Consider the following 18,278-nt stretch of genomic DNA (forward strand, 5'->3'; position numbering starts at 1 on the left):
GAGTCTCTGGGGACTCCTTACCACCCACCCCACCCCTGCACGCGCGCACACACACACACACACACACACACACACACCCGCACCAAGTAAGGCTCTTTCTCTGGCCAAGGAAACACCCCTCCCCCCCAAGCATTCTTTGTCACATTTCTTCATGAACTCAGCATGGCCTAGGGGGAGAGTCTGATACAGGAGCTGCACATCCAGGGTTTGAGGCCCCATTCCACTACTGTGTGACCCAGGGCAAGTGACCCCACCTTTCTGAGCCTCAATTATTATTTTTTTAATGTTTATTTATTTTTGAGAGAGAGAGAGAGAGAGAGAGAGAGAGAGAGAGACAGAATGTGAGAGGGGTAGGGGCAGAGAGAGAAGGAGGCACAGAATCCAAAGCAGGCCTGAGCCAGAGTCAGACGCTTAACCACTGAGCCACCCAGGCACCCCTAATTTTTAAAATTCTTAATTTTCATTATTTTTTATTTTTATTAAATTTTTTTAATGTTTAGTTTTTGAGAGAGAGAGCTCAAGCGGGGAAGGGCAGAGAGAGAGGGAGAGAGAATCCCAAGCAGGCCCCACACTGTCAGCACAGAGCCCGATGAGGGGTTTAAACCCACAAACTGTGAGATCGTGACCTGAGCTGCAATCAAGAGTCGGATGCTTAACCAACTGAGTCACCCAGGAGCCCCTCATTCTTAATTTTTCATACTGCAGCTAAGAGAAGCAGAACAGCTTAGTGACTAGTCCAACAAACAAAGTTAGCACACGTTTACAGAGACCTTACTCTGTGCCAGGCACAGGGCCAGGCACTGGGATCCAGCTGTGAATGAAGCAAACATCCCCGTCTTCCTGACCTCCTGTGCTGTGAAGATTACATAAATTAATCCTGGCCAAGCGCTTAGAGCAGCTCCTGTTAGGGGGCAGGCATCAGGATGTGTTACCTATGATTGCTGTGATGGTAAGAAGTATAATGTGAAAAGTAAAAAGGCTTCCTTCCCTGCCGCCTCCCCCCATGCACAGTCTCGCTCTCCAGGGACGAGACCCTTGACACAGAGATGGACCATACTGAAGCTTGCCCTTTTCACCTGACAAAACACCCTGGGTGTCCTCTCTTGTCAAAGAATATATGGATCTAGTGTTGGGTGGCTCCACCATCCATCTTTAACCAGCCCTCTGCTGAGAGACCTCTGGGCTGTTTCTAATCTTCTTCTAGTATGAATACCACTGCGAGAGACATCCCCGTCCATACGTATTGAGCCCACGTGCAAACATTTCTGTAGAAAAGAGTCCTCAAGGTCCAATTTCTGGGCCAAAAGGTGTAGGTGTTAAACTTTTTTTTTTTTTTCAACGTTTATTTATTTTTGGGACAGAGAGAGACAGAGCATGAATGGGGGAGGGGCAGAGAGAGAGGGAGACACAGAATGTGAAACAGGCTCCAGGCTCTGAGCCATCAGCCCAGAGCCCGACGCGGGGCTCGAACTCACGGACCGCGAGATCGTGACCTGGCTGAAGTCGGACGCTTAAGCGACTGCGCCACCCAGGCGCCCCGGTGTTAAACTTTTTGAGAGAGATTTTGAAAAGGCAGTGGACACACCTCCATGAGACAGCATTCTTCTTCCCAAGTGGTCATCATCAAGCTTTCTCATCTCTGCTAATCTGAGAAGTAAAAGATACTCTTTTTTTTTTAAGTTTATTTATTTATTTTGAGAGAGAGAGAGAGAGAGAGAGAGAGCGAGTGAGCAGGTGCACATGCATGAGTGGGGGAGGGACAGAGAGAGAGGGAGAGAGAATCCCCAATGCAGGATCTCAGGAACTGTGAGATCGTGACCTGAGCCGAAATCGAGTCAGACCCTTAATCAACTGAGCCTCCCAGACGCCCCTGAAAGACGCTTATGGTTATTTTTTTTAATGTTTATTTTTGCACACACACGAGAGAGACAGAGCATGAGTAGGGGAGGGGCAGAGAGAGAGGGAGACCCAGAATCCTAAGCAGACTCCAGGCTCTGAGCTGTCAGCAAAGAGCCTGACACGGGGCTCGAACCCATGAACCGTGAGATCATGACCCGAGCCGAAGTCGGACGTTTAACTGACTGAGCCACCCAGGCGCCCGTGCCTTATGGTTATTTTAATTTGCATTTCCCTTAACATTGAAGGAGGCTAAACATCTTTCTGTGTGTTTAATGACCAACTGTCCTTCTGTAACCTTTGCTCACATTTACAGGGAAGGATTCACATTAAAATGAGTGTTCAAAATATGTGGCATTCTTGCAGAAGTAGAAAAGTGTCAGTCCTGTAATTATCCCATCTCAGTTCACACAGCCGCTTGGTGGGCAGGTTATGGAGGGGTTTTGATCTAGTGGAGAACTAGAATTTGTAACCTTAACATTTCAGATTATATGTGTTTCCAGAATTCGAATGCATTTTGATTTTCTACACATTGCTGCAGTGATTTTCTTAGTGAAAAGGGTTTTGGAGTGACTATTTTACTTTGCTTTGATTTCTGCAGCATGTAATTATGCCTTTTGAAATTTCTTTTGGATGGTTTTGACTTGTTACAACGTTTGATTTTTATCCATTTTTATGACTCCTACAGATTGTTAACTGTATCAGCTGGGACTCAAGGGTGCAGTTCATAGAACTTCAAACCACATTGACTTGGGCTAAAGGGGAGGTTCTTGGCTCACCTAGCTGAAAAATCCAGCGGGTATGCAGCTGTAGGCATGGCTGGATCAGTTACTCAAATTATGTCCTGGGCAATCTGTCTCTTTCTGGGACCTGCTTTCTTCTGTGTTGGCCTCCTTGTCCGGGAGTCTGTTCCTTCCTGGTGGCACCTTGGCCCCCAGCACCCCGGTCATATGTTCTAACAGCTAAGGGACCCCATGGGAAAGAGAGCACCTGCCTGAGCTCACTCGCTTTTCCCGCAAAAGTGGGAAGAGTTTTCATTGGCTGATCTTAGGTCACATGCCATCTGTTACCCAATCCCTGTGGCCAGGATGGTTGGTTTCAGTGCTCTGATTGACTAGGTTGGGTCATGTGGCCACCCTTGGAGCTCAAGGTTCTTTTAGTCCCTCAGGAAGCTCAGGTCTGAGAGCAGGATTTGAGGTGCTGCAGAGGAAAGGGTGAATGGTGGGCTGGCAAAATCAACAGTTCTGCATTACCGAACTTTGGAACAAAAAGTCTTCACTTGATTCTTGGGTCTTGAGTATTGAGTTGCAGTCATTTGCTCTAATCTGTTACCACTTAATTTCATTATTGTTTTGCTTTCTTTTATGGCTTTCCCCCATCTGTTTAGAGTCACACAAGTAATAAATTAATATATTCTTTTGGTAAAAGGTCTTACTAACCTAGAAGTCTTCAGTAAGACGTAAAGTCTCCCTTAACCATGCCTCTCATTCCCGCACCCAAAGGAAACCTCAGTTATGATTTGGTGTGCATCCTCCTGGACCTCTTTCTGTGCACTCATTCACTACCTGCATGGATTTTTACTGTTTTTAATTTTTTAATGCTTAAATTTTTTAATAATTATATTTTATGGCTCAGACATCAAAAGCTGTACAAAAAAATCCTATGCAACAAGTCTCTCCTTCACCCCTGCCCCATTCATGGAGTTCTCGTCTCCCCAATAGGTACCATCTGTGGTTAATTTCTTGTTTATTCCAGGGAATCGTTATGCATGTGCAACCCGTGACAAATGTAATATATTCAAATGTGTGTTCTAAGTTGCTTTTTTCTGTTAACAGTAAGTCTTGACCATTATTCCATACTGATGTGGATTTTTTTAACCATTTCATTCTTGATGGGCATCGTGTTTGTTTCTAATGTTTTCCCATTATAAACTCTGCTACGATGTGATCCTTGGACAAACAGCTACAGTGAACATCCTGGGACAAACATCTTTGTGCACATGTGCCAGTATTTCTTTAGTTACATTCCTAGAAGGGCAAGTGCAAATGCTGGGTCAAAACGTATGCACATTTTTGCTTTTTTTTTTTTTTTTACATTTTGATAGGACTTGCCAAATTGCCTTCCAAAAAGGCTCTACTAATTTGCACCACCACCGACCGACAGTGGCTGAGTGTGCCTGACCGTCCCTCTGCATCTTCGCCAATACTAGATATTATCCTCCCCTTACATGTTTGCCAATCTGGTGAATAGGGAAAGATACTTTGTTTTAAATTGTGTTTTCCTGCTGATTAGTGAGACTGGGCATCTTTTCGGGTGCTTAGTTTGTCTTCTGTGTTTGCCTTTTCACTGGGAGAAGTGCCTGTTCACATTGGGCCAGCCTTTGTCTTTGGCATTGAACAAATCACAACTGAAAACCTTCTACATGGCAGACACTGTTCTAGGTGCTCAGGAATACACAGGCCAATTGACACAAACCCTGCCCTCATGAAGCTCCCATTCTAGAGGCCGGAGACCGATAAAAAAAAAAAACAACCCTCAAATAAAGACAGAATTATCTGATGGTGGTAAGTGGAGACAAAGGAAGCAGGGAGAAGGGGAATTCTTTGACTGTCAAAGAAACTAGCTCCTTGTTCTAATATGTGTTAAATATTTTTTTCAGGTAGTCACTTGCCTTCCAACTACATTTAGAAATTTTGGTTGGTGCAAAAGTATTTTATGTGGCCAAATTTATAAATCTTTCCCTTTATGATTTTTTTTTTTTTTTTTTTTTTGCTTGGAAAGATTTTCTCCATCCTAAGATTATAAAAGCATTTGCCCAGGTTTTCTTCTCTGCCTTATGGATTTACTTATTCCATTTAAGTCTTTAATCCATCTGGAATTGTTTTCAGCACAAAGAGCAAGGAAGGGATCCAGCTAAACTGGTTAGCCAGTTGGCCCCTGACCACTCATTGAATAATCCATCTTTTCTTTGGAGATTTGAAATGGCATCTATAAAATGTATGAATTCTCCAGTGTATTTGGGTCTGCTTTTGCACTTTCTGTCTACCCCTATGGCATACCAGCCATTTAAATCACTATAATGTTGTATTTATGATGTTTGGAAAGGTTGGCTCTTTTGGACAAGTTACCTAACTTCTCTGGGCCTCAGTTTCCACCTCTGTAAAGTAGGGTGGAAATTTGAAGGGTTGTTCTGACAATTAACGAATTAGTGGGCCGCTTTAGTCCAGGGGGGCAGGTAAGCCTCTTTGAGAAAATAATGTTTGAACTGAAATCTGATTGACAAGGCAGAGCATGCCTGGTAGGGGGAATAGCAAAGGCAAAGGCCCTGAGGCAGGAACTTGTTTAATGTGTGGCAGCATCAGCGAGGAGGGTAGCGCTTCTGGAGGGCAAGGGCCCAGTGAAATGGTGCCTCGTGGTGACGGGTTTGGCCGTCACCATGAAGGTCCTGCAAGCCGCAGCAGGATGGGGAGGGAGGGAGGGTGGAGCCCGTTGTCTCTGCCCCTGTCCCCACAGTCGATGGAGTCGCAGGTGGAGGAGTGGTACCGCGAGGTGGGAGAGTTGCAGGCGCAGACCGCGGCGCTGCCCCTGGAGCCGGCCAGCAAGGAGCTGGTGGGCGAGCGGCAGAACGCGGTGGGCGAGCGCCTGGTGCGCCTGCTCGAGCCCTTGCAGGAGCGCCGCCGCCTGCTGCTCGCCTCCAAGGAGCTGCACCAGGTGGCGCACGACCTCGACGACGAGCTGGTGAGGACCGGCGAGGGGACGGGGCGGGACCGGGGTAACCGGGAGGTGAGGGTTGCGCGGATGGGTCGGGTTAGGAGGCCACAGGCGAGCCGGCGAGCCAGCGGGGGAGTGGAGGTTGGGAGTGGGGGCGAGGCCGTGGGACCTTGGCGAGTTCAAGGGCGGAGCTGACTGGGAGACCTACCGACTGACACCGCGCTAGACCCAGTCACTCAGTCCTTCCCTTACTCATTCACTCGTTCACTTATCCACGCATTTATTCATTCACCTTTTCCACCCTCACTTACTCTCATTCCTTGATTTATTCATGAAGCCATTTAGTTGTTCACTGACTCATCCTTTATTCCTTCCCTCGCTGATTTATTACTATCCATTTATTCGCTCGCCCCTCATTCATTCATTTTCGCACTTAGTCACTCACTTCCTCATTTGCTCATTCGTTCATTTACTCACGCATTTGCTCATTCACTTGATCATTATGGGCCCAGCTCTGGGCTTGGATGATAATGCAGTCACGGGGGTGACCAAGACGGACCCCATTCCTGCCCATAGAGGGCTCAAGAGTCCAAGGGGGCGGGGGGGGGGGGGGGGTGGGGAGACAGAGCTCTCTCCAGACAGTGACAATCCAGGGTGATTAGGGCTGTTATGAGGAAGTTAGGAGGCAGCTGGCCAAGGTCCAGAGTCAGGGAGGGTTTCCTAGAGGAGGGGATGTCTGAGTGGACACAGGAAGGAAGAGTCCCAGTGAGCCCACTGAGGGAGCAGGAAGGGAATTCCAGGAAGCAAGACGTGCCTGTGCAGAGGACAGAGGTAAGCACGAACCTGGCTTGAGTGCATGCAGAGAGCAAAGTAGAGCATGTCAAGAGAAGGGGCCAAAGATGTGACCAAGACTCTTTGGTGAGGAAGGGCCTTAGATACTGTGCCGGTGGCTTCCAGTTGAATTGGGATGCAGGGGTCCTTGGGTGCATTCTCCCCTTGACCTGCTCCCTGTATCCTCCCCAGGCATGGGTCCAGGAGCGACTGCCACTGGCCATGCAGACCGAGCGAGGCAGTGGTTTGCAGGCTGTCCAACAGTACATCAAAAAGAACCAGGTGAGCAGAGCCAGGGTGAGGGTGTGGGTTAGGACACATCTGGATATGAGAGAAAACAGGTCCAAGTGGTTAAGGCCCCAAAAAGGAAATTCGCTGGCTCTTGTGATGGGGAAGACTGTGATGGACAGCAGGTATAGATGCATCCAGGTACTTCCGTGATGTCACGAATCTCTCAACGTGGTGTGAGTGTGGGTGTGTGGGTGTATGTTTCTGTGGTAGCTTTGTTCTCAGGGCCAGCTCTTCTCCCCTGGTAGCGAAAGACCTCCAGCAGATTCAAGTGTACATCCCAACAGTAAAACTGAAGAGGACTTCTCTCTCTCAGTATTTTCAGCAATGGTCCCAGGGATAAACTCTCCCTGGCCGAGCTTGAGTCCCATACCCATCCCCGAACTAATCATGGTGGCCGGGGATTTGTCTGCTCTGTTGGCCTGGTCTGGACTCAGGGCCCACTCTTGGAACCTGCAGGTGGAGTCAGCCTTAATCACCTGGGCTGAGATTGAGGCAAGGGGGTTCCTCAAAGGAAAGCCAGGGTCCCATGAGTAACAGTGAGAAGCATGGCTGTTGGTCAAGGACAAAGAAACACAACAATAGATGAGAACTCAAACCACCCACAGGGAGAAAGGATGAGATAATCAGTGGGAGAGCACTGACTCCCCAGCTGATCAAGGTGGGGGTGCTTTTGAGCCCCAAAGATCTCTCTGGATCTCTGTTCACTTCTCCGGGCCTTAGTTCCACATCTAAATTTTCAAATCACTTAGCCGAAGGACTCTTCAGTCAAAGCAACTCAGTCAAAGCCTAGTGTAAGACACATAAAAGAGAAATACTACGACTACCAATAATAATTACACGTGGATTAAAAGACTTACTGTGTGCCAAGTGCCGTCCTAGGGGGGTATGTTGGTTGTTTAATTTAATCCCCACAGTAACCCTACCAGCTATTCTCATTACCCCCTTTACCAAAGAATATGAGTTGGGAGAATGGGCACTGAGAGATGGAGGGGAGGTGGGTTTACAAATTATTCTCAAAAGTTTGTGACCACACTGCACAGATGGAGGGTCTTTTTAGATTTCGTTCTTCTTCTTCTTCTTTTTAAATTTATTTATTTTGAGAGAGAGAGAGAAAGAGAGAGAGAGAGAGAGAGAGAGAGAGAGAGCTCATGAGCAGGGGAGGGGCAGGGAGAAGGGAGGGGAGAGACAATCCCAAGCAGGTTCCGCTTAGCATGGAGCCTGACTCTGGGCTCGATCCCACAACCACGAGATTACAGCCCGAGCTGACATCAAGAGTTGGACACTTGGGGCGCCTGAGTGGCTCAGTCAGTTAAGCAGCCGACTTCAGCTCAGGTCATGATCTCACGGTCCGTGAGTTCGAGCCCTGCGTCGGGCTCTGTGCTGACAGCTCAGAGCCTGGAGCCTGTTTCAGATTCTGTGTCTCCCTCTCTCTGACCCTCCTCCATTCATGCTCTGTCTCTCTCTGTCTCAAAAAAAATAAATAAATAAACGTTAAAAAATATATATATATAAACTCTGTAAAAAAAAAAAAGAGTTGGACGCTTAGCTAACTGAGCCACCCAGGCGCCCCAGCTTTCGTGTCTCTGTTTCGATGAACACACTCTTGGCCGTTGACAGTGTTGAGGACAAGCAGAACTGGCCTGTCCTTTTCACGGTTGAGGCAAGCAGTCAAGTGCACTTCGTGCTTAACGCTGGGGGAGCTCAGCTGTGCGTGCACAAGAGTGCTGGACACTCAGGAGCTGTTGGACGAGTGATAGCAGTTGGTACTGATTGAGCACCTACTGCATACCAGGCACAGTTCTGAGTGTGCCATAGTAACAACCCCACAAGGTGGATGTTAGGGCCACCACCAGCCATGTGCAGTTGGCAAGTTCCTCAACACCACCCCCCCCCCCCCCCCGCGCCATGCCTCGGCTTCCCCATCTGTAAAGTGAGATAGAATGAAGTCAGACTCCTGGGGCTGCCATGAGGACCAGATGAGCTGCTACATCATGCAGAGCGCTTGCTTGGCAAAGTGCCTGACAGCCAGGTAGCAGGCGCTCAGTGTCCACAAGTATTATCTCCGTTTGCAACTTGAGGAAACTGAGGCACAGAAGCCAAGGAGGGCACACGGCAAGTGCAGAGCTGCTTGAGGGGGAACCTTGGAGGGTGATGGAAGTGTTCCACATCCTGCCCTGGGTACACGGTGTACCCACGTGTAAAAAGATTTGCATACTTCACTGCCCGTGAGTTAGACAGCCTCTGCCCCTAAGCAACCTGATTCGCAGCCTGTTTCAACCATTAGAGGGTATCTGACACCACCAGGCGGCTTGGTTGAGAGCACAGTCTCTGGGGCCAGCGTCCTGTGCTCAAGTCCTGTCACCCCCTTACTAATTGCTTGTTTTCCCACCTGCAACATGGGGGTGTGAGTGAGCGAGTTACAGCAAACTGCTTCCGTGGTACCTGCCGCAAGGTGGAGGGCTATCTGCGGGGCATGGGGGGGGGGGGGGAGGTTCTGATGCCCTCCGTGGGCTGTGCGCACGCGGTCCTGCCGGGCCTCGGAAAGCCCCTCTCCACCCACACCCCCACCTCCCGCCCCCAGGGCCTGCGACGGGAGATCCAGGCGCACGGGCCGCGGCTGGAGGAGGTGCTGGAGCGCGCGGGCACGCTGGCCTCGCTGCGTAGCCCGGAGGCGGAGGCCGTGCGCCGAGGTCAGGAGCAGCTGCAGGCCGCCTGGGCCGGCCTGCGGGAGGCGGCGGAGCGGCGGCAGCAGGTGCTGGACGCCGCCTTCCAGGTGGAGCAGTACTACTTCGACGTGGCGGAGGTGGAGGCGTGGCTGGGCGAGCAGGAGCTGCTCATGATGAGTGAGGACAAGGGCAAGGTGCGCCCGGGCTGGGGGGTGCGGGGGACCTGGGGGCTCTGGAGCCCGGGGCCGGCCGCTGCCGCCTCATCGCGGGCGCCGTGTGCCCCCAGGACGAACAGAGCACCCTGCAGCTGCTCAAGAAGCACCTGCAGCTGGAGCAGGGCGTGGAGAACTACGAGGAAAGCATCGCGCAGCTGTCGCGCCAGTGCCGGGCGCTATTGGAGATGGGGCACCCGGACAGGTGGGCGGACGGGGGCGGGGGGGGGGGGGATTGGGGTCAGGCGGGGGCGGAGCCAGTTCTTAAGGAATGGCCCAGCAGAGTCTGAAGCTTCGCTGGTGGAAATTGGGACACGGTCCCAAATTGGACATTGGGGTGGGAGGGGCCCTCACTGCCCCGAGCTGGAGCCCTCGGATTTCAGCACGTGGTTGGGGCCCCGGATGGAGGGGCAGTGCCCAGGGATGGTTGAGAGGGTGGGGCCAGGGGTACTGGAATTTGAGTGTAGGGATGCGAGGTGATGCCTCAGACTGAGGAGAGAAGGAAGAGCTCAAGACAGGGAAGGGCCTTCTTTCCACCCAGTGTCTGGGAAGTGTCCAGAAGGACAGAAAACCCTGGAGTGCTGTGATTGGGTGTGGCCTGAGACCTCCTGGGTGGCCAGGTGTATGGCCTCCCTAAGGTCAGGAGTAGGGGCCATCTCTGGGAGGCCTGGGTTGGGACCTGAGAGGGGGCCCAGGGTTAGACCTCTGCCCTCCTGAGCCAGGAGATGGACTGGAGGTGAGGTGCCTTGGCTGGGGACCCAAGTAGGGAGTCGGGAGCCCCGCCTGGGTCACTGGAGGGGCAGGGGGTGGGACCACAGAGAAGATGGGGGGAGGGGAGAGGGGCAGTGAGCTTGTCAAGCTTAGGGAAGCGGTTTCCCCTGAGCGCTGAGATGCAAGTACTGGGTTCGCTGAATCCGAGTCTTGCAGAAAACAGAAGCCCCCGCGAAGGAGTCCGAGCAGGTGCTACTGTGGCCGAAGGTTCAGAGGAAACACAGCCCTGCCCTGAGAGGGGGGTGGCAGGGGGTCACAGCTCTGTCCTGAAGTCTCGGGGGGCTCCATCCCTGCCCCTCCGTGTCCCCCATCAGCGAGCAGATCAGCCGTCGGCAGTCTCAGGTGGACCGCCTGTATGTGGCACTCAAGGAGCTGGGCGAAGAGCGCAGGGTGAGCCTGGAGCAGCAGTACTGGCTGTACCAGCTCAGCCGCCAGGTGGACGAGCTCGAGCACTGGATCGCGGAGAAGGAGGTGGTGGCCGGCTCCCCTGAGCTTGGCCAGGACTTTGAGCACGTCACGGTGAGCACCACCAGTCATAACATTAATACCCGCGGCGACCGCGTATGCTCCTAAGGTTCTCTGGGCCTCAGCTTCCCCAGCTCGAATCCGAGGATGATCATAGCACCCACCTTTTGGCTCTTTTGTGAGCCCCAAGAATTTACCAGAATGTAAGGCACTTAGGACAATACCCAGCAAACACGGTGCCCAAGATGGCGTCAGTTACTGTCATCGGATTATTTTTCTTGCTGCTGTTATTGCTACAGAGCAAGTGCTCGATGAGCATTCGATCTTGCTCTTTCTCGTGACCGTCATCATCATCGTTACTATTATTACTCTTACACGGGTACAAGGGGTGGAGGGGGCTTGTGTGTAAAGGGCCTTGGCCCATGCTGTGTTCCTGGTGGCAGGTGCTGCAGGAGAAATTCTCCGAGTTCGCCAGTGAGACGGGCACGGCAGGGCGGGAGCGGCTGGCGGCCGTGAACCAGATGGTGGATGAGCTGATTGAGTGCGGCCACACGGCGGCGGCCACCATGGCTGAGTGGAAGGACGGGCTGAACGAGGCCTGGGCCGAGCTGCTGGAGCTTATGGGCACAAGGGCTCAGCTTCTGGCCGCCTCTCGGGAGCTGCATAAGTTCTTCAGCGATGCCCGAGAGCTTCAGGGTCAGATCGAGGAGAAGCGGAGGCGACTGCCCCGTCTGACCGCCCCACCTGAGCCGAGACCCAGCGCCAGCTCCATGCAGCGGACCCTGCGGGCCTTTGAGCATGACCTGCAGCTCCTCGTGTCCCAGGTGGGGCGCCGGTGGCCAAGAGGGGAGGTGGGAGGGCCTGGACAGCGTGGCCAAGGCATGTTGGGCTGCAGAGCAGGCCAAAGTCAGGCTGTAGAACAGATCGACATTAGACAGTAGAACAGATGAAAACAGACCACAGAACAGGGAGAAGCCAGATGATGGGGCAGGCAGAAAACCGCCTGATTGCTTGGTGCGTAGAACTCAGGCGGTGTAGGGGGAAAGGTGGTACAGAATGTCTGATAGAAATCAGACAGTTTCTCCAATGGCAGGGGTTCTCCTAGAAACTGTGAAGGGAATCTTCCAAATCCACATGGAGAGCCTAAAGGAAATTTCAGAGGGTTAAGAGAAATTTGGCTCTGGGGCAGATAGAAATTTGATAGGTCTCAGATGGTATCCTGTGATTTTCCTGCAAGAACTTTGATGGGAGTGGGTTTCATGGAAATGACAATGAAGCTGTTAGACTGTCAGACTGTCAGAAATCAAGCAGAGAGACTGATAGTGATTAGGCAGTGGATCTGATAGAAACATGGTGGTCACTCCAAAAGAAGTCAGGCGGCTGAACCAATAGGGAGTGAGTGGCCGGTCTGGTGAACTCACATGGCAGAGCCGATAGAAACTGAGTAGGAGACCCAATAGTAACTGAATAACCATTCTGAAGGAACTTGGGCAGTAGGTAGTGAGTCTGAAAAAAAAAAAAAAAAAAAAAACTGAGTGAAGAAAAAAATGGAGAGTATGTCTACTCAACATCAGGGTGGAAAGAGGTTTCCTGAAGGAAATCAGATCGGTCTGTACTGAGGTAGAGGCAGACCCAGTGGAAGTAGGGCTCTCAGACCAAAAGAAATCAGGCAGCGGACTGAAAGAAACCCGGTCATAGGTCCAAAAGCAGTCAGAACGCAGGTGAGTCAATGACAAACAGGTAGCAGACGTGAGTGAAACATGGTATGGGTCTAAAAAGCAATCAGAAAGTGGGCAACCCAAACAGAAATCAGGCAGCGGATAAGGGGGGGAGACCCAGTTGTGGGATCACAAGGGTGGCGGCTCATTACACCGGGCCAGCCGAGGCGGGGCGGGGCCTGGATCCGGGGGGCGGGGCCTGGCTCCGGAGGAGGGCCGGCGCTGGACCGGGCATGCCCCGCAGGTACGGCAGCTGCAGGAGGGGGCAGCCCAGCTGCGGACGGTGTACGCGGGTGAGCACGCAGAGGCCATCGCCAGCCGGGAGCAGGAGGTGCTGCAGGGCTGGAAGGAGCTGCTGGCAGCCTGTGAAGACGCCCGCCTGCACGTCAGCTCCACGGCCGACGCGCTGCGATTCCACAGCCAGGCCCGTGACCTGCTCTCCTGGATGGACGGCATCGCCGGCCAGATTGGGGCAGCTGACAAGCCCAGGTGCCCCTCATCCCACCTCGGGCTCCCTACCTGCCTCTGGGCACCACCCCCCTCCCCGCCGCAGCCCATCGGCAGTCCCCTTCCCTGAAGAAATCTCAATACCCAACTGCCAGGCACTGGACGAAATGCTTCATGTGTGCTATGACCCCTTGTCAGTCCTGGCCTTGGCAGCTCAGGGCATCCTCTTGCCTTCTGGCCTTCCCAGTTGCCCACTGCTGCCCTCCCTGTGTCACGTCATGGAGTGGGCTGCAGCCAGGATAGGGAAAGCAAGGTGTGGGACTGCATTTGTGGCTTAACCTAGTGGGTGGAGGGCACTGATTTATTGCTGACCTGACGCTTCAAAGTGAGCGGCCAACAGAAACCCATCCCACGGTGATGGGGACCCAAGGGCTTTCCATCACTTGGCCCCAGAAGTTGCAGTCGCTGAAGAGGAGAGAAAGATCACATGGGAGGTTTCAGGGACTAAACCTGCACTCCCATCTGTCAGCCCAGGAGCCCCAACCTGTCTGCGGGGAGGCTGGGAAATGTAGTTCAGCAGCGTGTCCAGGAAGACAGGGATTTGGAGAGTGGTGACTCTGACTGTGAGGCCTTGCCTACGTTCATTTACTCAGCAAATATTTCTTGAATGCCTACTGTGCGTGGATGGTTAGCAAGACCAAGCTGCTTTCCTGATGCTGCTTACATTCTGAGCATAAAGGCAGGCAACAAATAAATTAAAAAGCACCTAATATTATTTCAGGTAGTAATAAGCGCTCGGAAGACAAAGCAAGGTAAGGGGATGAGGTGCTAGCTGGCAAGTCCTCTCTGAGGATGTGATGTTTGAATGGAGGCCTAAAGGAAGTGATGGTGAGTTGGGTAAAGTTTGGGGGAAGTGATGGTGAGTTGGGTAAAGTTTTTTTTTGGGTGGGGGGGAAGAGTTTTCCAGGTGGAAGGATCAGCAAGTGCAAAGATCCCGAGGTAGGTTGTATTTTGAGGAGGAGCTAGACAATCATTACTGTTGGATGGAGTAAGTGGGGGTGGGGGAGAGTAGAGAGTGGTAGGAAATGAGCTGGGAGGGGCAATAGGGCATGGTGAGGAGTTTGCCTTTTTTCCTGAGTTGGGAGCCGTGGGAGACTTCACCGCAGGGGAGTGATGTGATATGAGGTGCATTTGAGAAAGATTACTCCAGATGCCTTGCGGGAAAAGGAGTACAGAGAACAGGGGTAGAAACAGGTGCACCAGCCAGGAGGCTGCTGCTATAATCCAGGTGAGAGATGATGGGGGCTTGGTTCAGTGTGATGGTTGTAGAGATGGGGAGAAGTTATTCATTTTAGGGATTAAAAAAAATCTTTATTAGGAAAAATTTCAAATGTACACGGAAGTCGTGATAACAGTACAGTGAACCCCCACGCAGAGAATGAACACCCATCAACATTTGGCCCACCTTGTTTCATCTGTGTGCTCCCCAACTCTCCCTCCACCCCTTGCTGAGTTCTTTTAATACAAAATCTCAGAGGTGTCACAGCATTTCACAGTGTGTGTTTTAAAGTTATAGATGTCCGGTCTGACTGATGAATTAGCTTTAGGGGCTGAGAGAAAAAAAGGAGTCATGGATGAATGGGTGAATTTACTGAGATGGAGAACTTCAGAGGAGGGCACTTTGGGGAAATAGATCATTCCAGATGTACTAAGTCTTAGGCAGGAATCATTATAATTCAGGATCTTCAGAAGTAAGTTTGGCTGTATTAAGTCTTACAAAGCTATGCTTGCTGACTGGGGGAACCTTCAGAAGTTTGGGGTTTGTTTCGGCATAGGATAGCTGAGAACAGCACTGTCCAGTAGATACATAATGCAAGCCACAAATGTGAGCCACATATATAATTTAAGCTTTTCTTGTAAACACATCAGAAAAGTACAGGGGTGTCTGGCTGTCTCAGGCAGTAGAGCACACAACCCTTGATCTCAAGGTTGTAAGTCTGAGCCCCAGGTTGGGTGTGGAGATTACTTTAAAAAAAATTTTTTTAACTCAATAAAAAAGTACAAAGAGGCAAGTGAAAATTAATTTTAGTGATTCATTTTACTAACCCAAATATATATCATTTCAACATGTAGTCAGTATTAAAATTATTGAGGAGTACCTGGCTGGCTCAGTCGGTAGAGCATGAGCCAGGATCTTAATCTCAGGATCATGAGTTCGAGCCCCATGTTGGGGGGTAGAGCTTATTTTTAAAAAATTAAGAATATATTTTAATGTTTATTTATATTAGAGAGAGTGAGTGTGAGCGGGGGAGGGGCAGAGAGAGGGAGACACAGAATCCGAAGCAGGCTCCAGGCTCTGAGCTGTCAGCACAGAGCCCAATGTAGGACTTGAACTCACAAATTGTGAGATCATGATCTGAGCCAAAGTCAGGCGCTTAACCGAAATTGAGTTGCCCAGGCGCCCCCAAAATATATTTTTTTAATAAATAAAAATCATTGGGCTATTTTACAGTCTTCAGAATAGGATGTGTACTTTACAATTCAACACATCTCAATTCAGACCAGCCACATTTCAAGGGCTCACTTGCTACCCAGGTCTAGCGGCTGCCTGCCGTTTGGATAGCCCAGACTTGGAAAGTTCAGATCATTGGCCAGTGGAGCCTTCAGAAGCTTAGCTTTAAAAAGTTAGAAAAATTAGATCTTGACACCTGAGGTTAGAATCACCAGAATGTGCCATTTGAGCACCTTGGAAAAAGTTGGAGTCACTGAGTCAGTGAAGAGCTTGGCCCCTCAGCACCTGGCCTGACAAGGTGGGTGTCCTGAGATGCTACCAAACAGCTGGCTCAGGGATCTGGGTTCATCCGGGACTTGCATCTGCCATGGGGGCCTGGAGAGGCTATCTGAGGCTCAGATTCCTGCCCCCGACCACTGTAGGGACGTGTCGTCAGTGGAGGTGCTCATGAACTACCACCAGGGCCTGAAGACTGAGCTGGAGGCACGGGTGCCTGAGCTGACAGCCTGCCAGGAGCTGGGGCGCTCTCTGCTGCTCAACAAGAGTGCCATGGCTGACGAGGTGGGAAGGGGCGCGGGGGTGCCCCTCTGCCATCTGTGCCCGTTGGGGCAGGAACCTCCCTTGACGCCTCTCCTACCCACCCACCACTCCCAGATCCAGGCACAGCTGGACAAGCTGGGAACCAGGAAGGAGGAGGTGTCAGAGAAGTGGGACCGCCATTGGGAATGGCTGCAGCAGAGTGAGTGGGGGCCCACATGCATGGGGTTCAAGGGCACAGAGATTGGCATGTTTGGAAAGGCCCAGAGGGTGACCCAGCATGCTTTGTACACCACTCATGGGTGCCCAGCAGCAAACACGATGGCCTGGGGGGCGGCGGTGGACAAGAGGACTGTCTTGCCATTGAATCTCTGGTGGTGGACACCTAGGGGAGAAGCTGGTGCCCTCAGAAATACCCTCAGCCCCTCTCATTCCTGCAGAGCCCAGAGTGGTCAGGGCTGGGATACAGGAAGCGGGAGGGTGTGGAGGGGGCGGGGTGGAGGGCCAGAGAAAACAGCCAGTGCCCTGTGAAGGGCCCACAGGTGCACCCTTCACCCTCACCCCCAATGTCTCCCCTCAGTGCTGGAAGTGCACCAATTTGCCCAGGAGGCAGTGGTGGCCGATGCCTGGCTGACAGCCCAAGAGCCGCTCCTGCAGAGCCGGGAGCTGGGCAGCAGCGTGGATGAGGTGGAACAGCTTATCCGGCGACACGAGGCCTTCCGCAAAGCGGCTGCAGCCTGGGAAGAAAGGTTCAGCTCTCTGCGGCGCCTGACCACGGTCAGCACCCAAGATCCTGCCCACCCCCCCATCCCCATCCATCTATATGAGACAGACATACCGGGACTTGAACTTGGTACTCAGTGCTGGGTTGAGTGAGGGCTGAGACAGAGCCTCACTGGGCTCCCAGTCCGGTGGGGGAGAGGAAGGGGACAGACCTGTCACCAGACAGTGACAGCCCAGGGCTGGGATGGGAGAAACACAAGGTGCTGTGGGAGCCCAGAGCACTTGTCCTGGCGTAGGGGGAGGCCTATCTGAGTGAGACTTGAAGAATGAGGAGAGACCCTTGTTTCAATGCCCTGGGTTAGGGGACATTCAGGAAGGAGGCAGTGAGGGTCAGAAAGTCACCTAGAGTAAGTGATTATTTAGCCGACTCTTAACACTAGATGTTTGCCAAGGAAGAAAGGAATTAAGTTCCTGGCAGGGAGAAAACATGGACGCAGGCCTGCACAACCTTGCCTTGTCAGTAATAGAAAATATTAAACTGCATGGTGTGGGAGACAACCCAGAGGCGTCTTCCCAGACTGCCCACCCCCACGCCCCTTTACCTGACCCTGGCCCCTCCGTTCCCAGATAGAGAAACTCAAGGCGGAACAGAGCAAGCAGCCCCCGACGCCCCTGCTGGGGCGCAAGTTCTTTGGAGACCCCACGGAACTGGCGGCCAAGGCAGCGCCCCTTCTGCGGCCAGGGGGCTACGAGAGGGGCTTGGAGCCCCTGGCTCGTCGGGCCTCGGACACACTGTCCGCAGAGGTGCGGACCCGGGTGGGGTACGTGCGCCAGGAGCTCAAGCCCGAGCGCCTCCAGCCGCGCATCGACCGGCTGCCGGAGATCCCGGGGAGGGTGGAGACTCCAGCCCCGCCGACCGCACCCGAGGATGCGGCGGAGACCCCCGGGGCCCTCGCGGCGGCGGAGCAGGTCCGGCCGCGCCCTGAGCGCCAGGAGTCCGCTGATCGCGCCGAGGAGCTGCCCAGGAGGCGGCGACCGGAGCGTCAGGAATCGGCCGATCAACCCGAGGAGGCTGCGCGGAGGCGACGGCCAGAGCGGCAGGAGTCCGCGGACCACGAGGCGGCACACAGCCTCACCCTGGGCCGCTATGAGCAGATGGAGCGGCGGCGCGAGCGACGCGAGCGGCGGTTGGAGAGACAGGAGTCCAGCGAACAGGAGATGCCTACCAGAGGAGAGCTGGCCAAGGGGTGAGGCCCTCAGGTGCCCAGGGAATGAGGGAGCGGGGACACGGAGAGCTCCTGGAACCACGCGGGCCCGTGGGGAGGGCTGCTGGGGCTCAGAACTGCTTACTGCCCTGGTACCCATTTTGCAGAGGTGCAAACAGGCTGAAGGAGAGGAGGAGAGGTGCCCATGGTCCCACAGTGGCAGTTCTGTTGGAGGAAAGGACTTAGCTACTGAGTTCTGGCCCCTGCCTAGGTGGCCCAGGCAGGGATTTTGT

At 52.7% G+C, this 18,278-nt stretch overlaps 1 protein-coding gene across 1 annotated transcript in view; it reads left to right on the forward strand.

Moving 5' to 3' along the window:
* SPTBN4 (spectrin beta, non-erythrocytic 4) overlaps nucleotides 1-18,278 on the forward strand; it is a 77,124-nt gene that overhangs the window by 53,344 nt on the left and 5,502 nt on the right. The window contains exons 21-31 of the mRNA XM_047835521.1: nucleotides 5,410-5,634; nucleotides 6,631-6,720; nucleotides 9,311-9,589; nucleotides 9,682-9,812; nucleotides 10,693-10,897; nucleotides 11,287-11,667; nucleotides 12,806-13,050; nucleotides 15,943-16,081; nucleotides 16,175-16,259; nucleotides 16,638-16,834; nucleotides 17,408-18,027. Coding sequence (XP_047691477.1) covers nucleotides 5,410-5,634; nucleotides 6,631-6,720; nucleotides 9,311-9,589; nucleotides 9,682-9,812; nucleotides 10,693-10,897; nucleotides 11,287-11,667; nucleotides 12,806-13,050; nucleotides 15,943-16,081; nucleotides 16,175-16,259; nucleotides 16,638-16,834; nucleotides 17,408-18,027 — 2,597 coding nt within the window. The remainder of the gene's footprint in view (nucleotides 1-5,409; nucleotides 5,635-6,630; nucleotides 6,721-9,310; nucleotides 9,590-9,681; nucleotides 9,813-10,692; nucleotides 10,898-11,286; nucleotides 11,668-12,805; nucleotides 13,051-15,942; nucleotides 16,082-16,174; nucleotides 16,260-16,637; nucleotides 16,835-17,407; nucleotides 18,028-18,278) is intronic.

This window comes from Prionailurus viverrinus, chromosome E2, assembly GCF_022837055.1.
Source record: "Prionailurus viverrinus isolate Anna chromosome E2, UM_Priviv_1.0, whole genome shotgun sequence".
In the NCBI taxonomy this organism is placed as follows: Eukaryota; Metazoa; Chordata; class Mammalia; order Carnivora; family Felidae; genus Prionailurus; species Prionailurus viverrinus.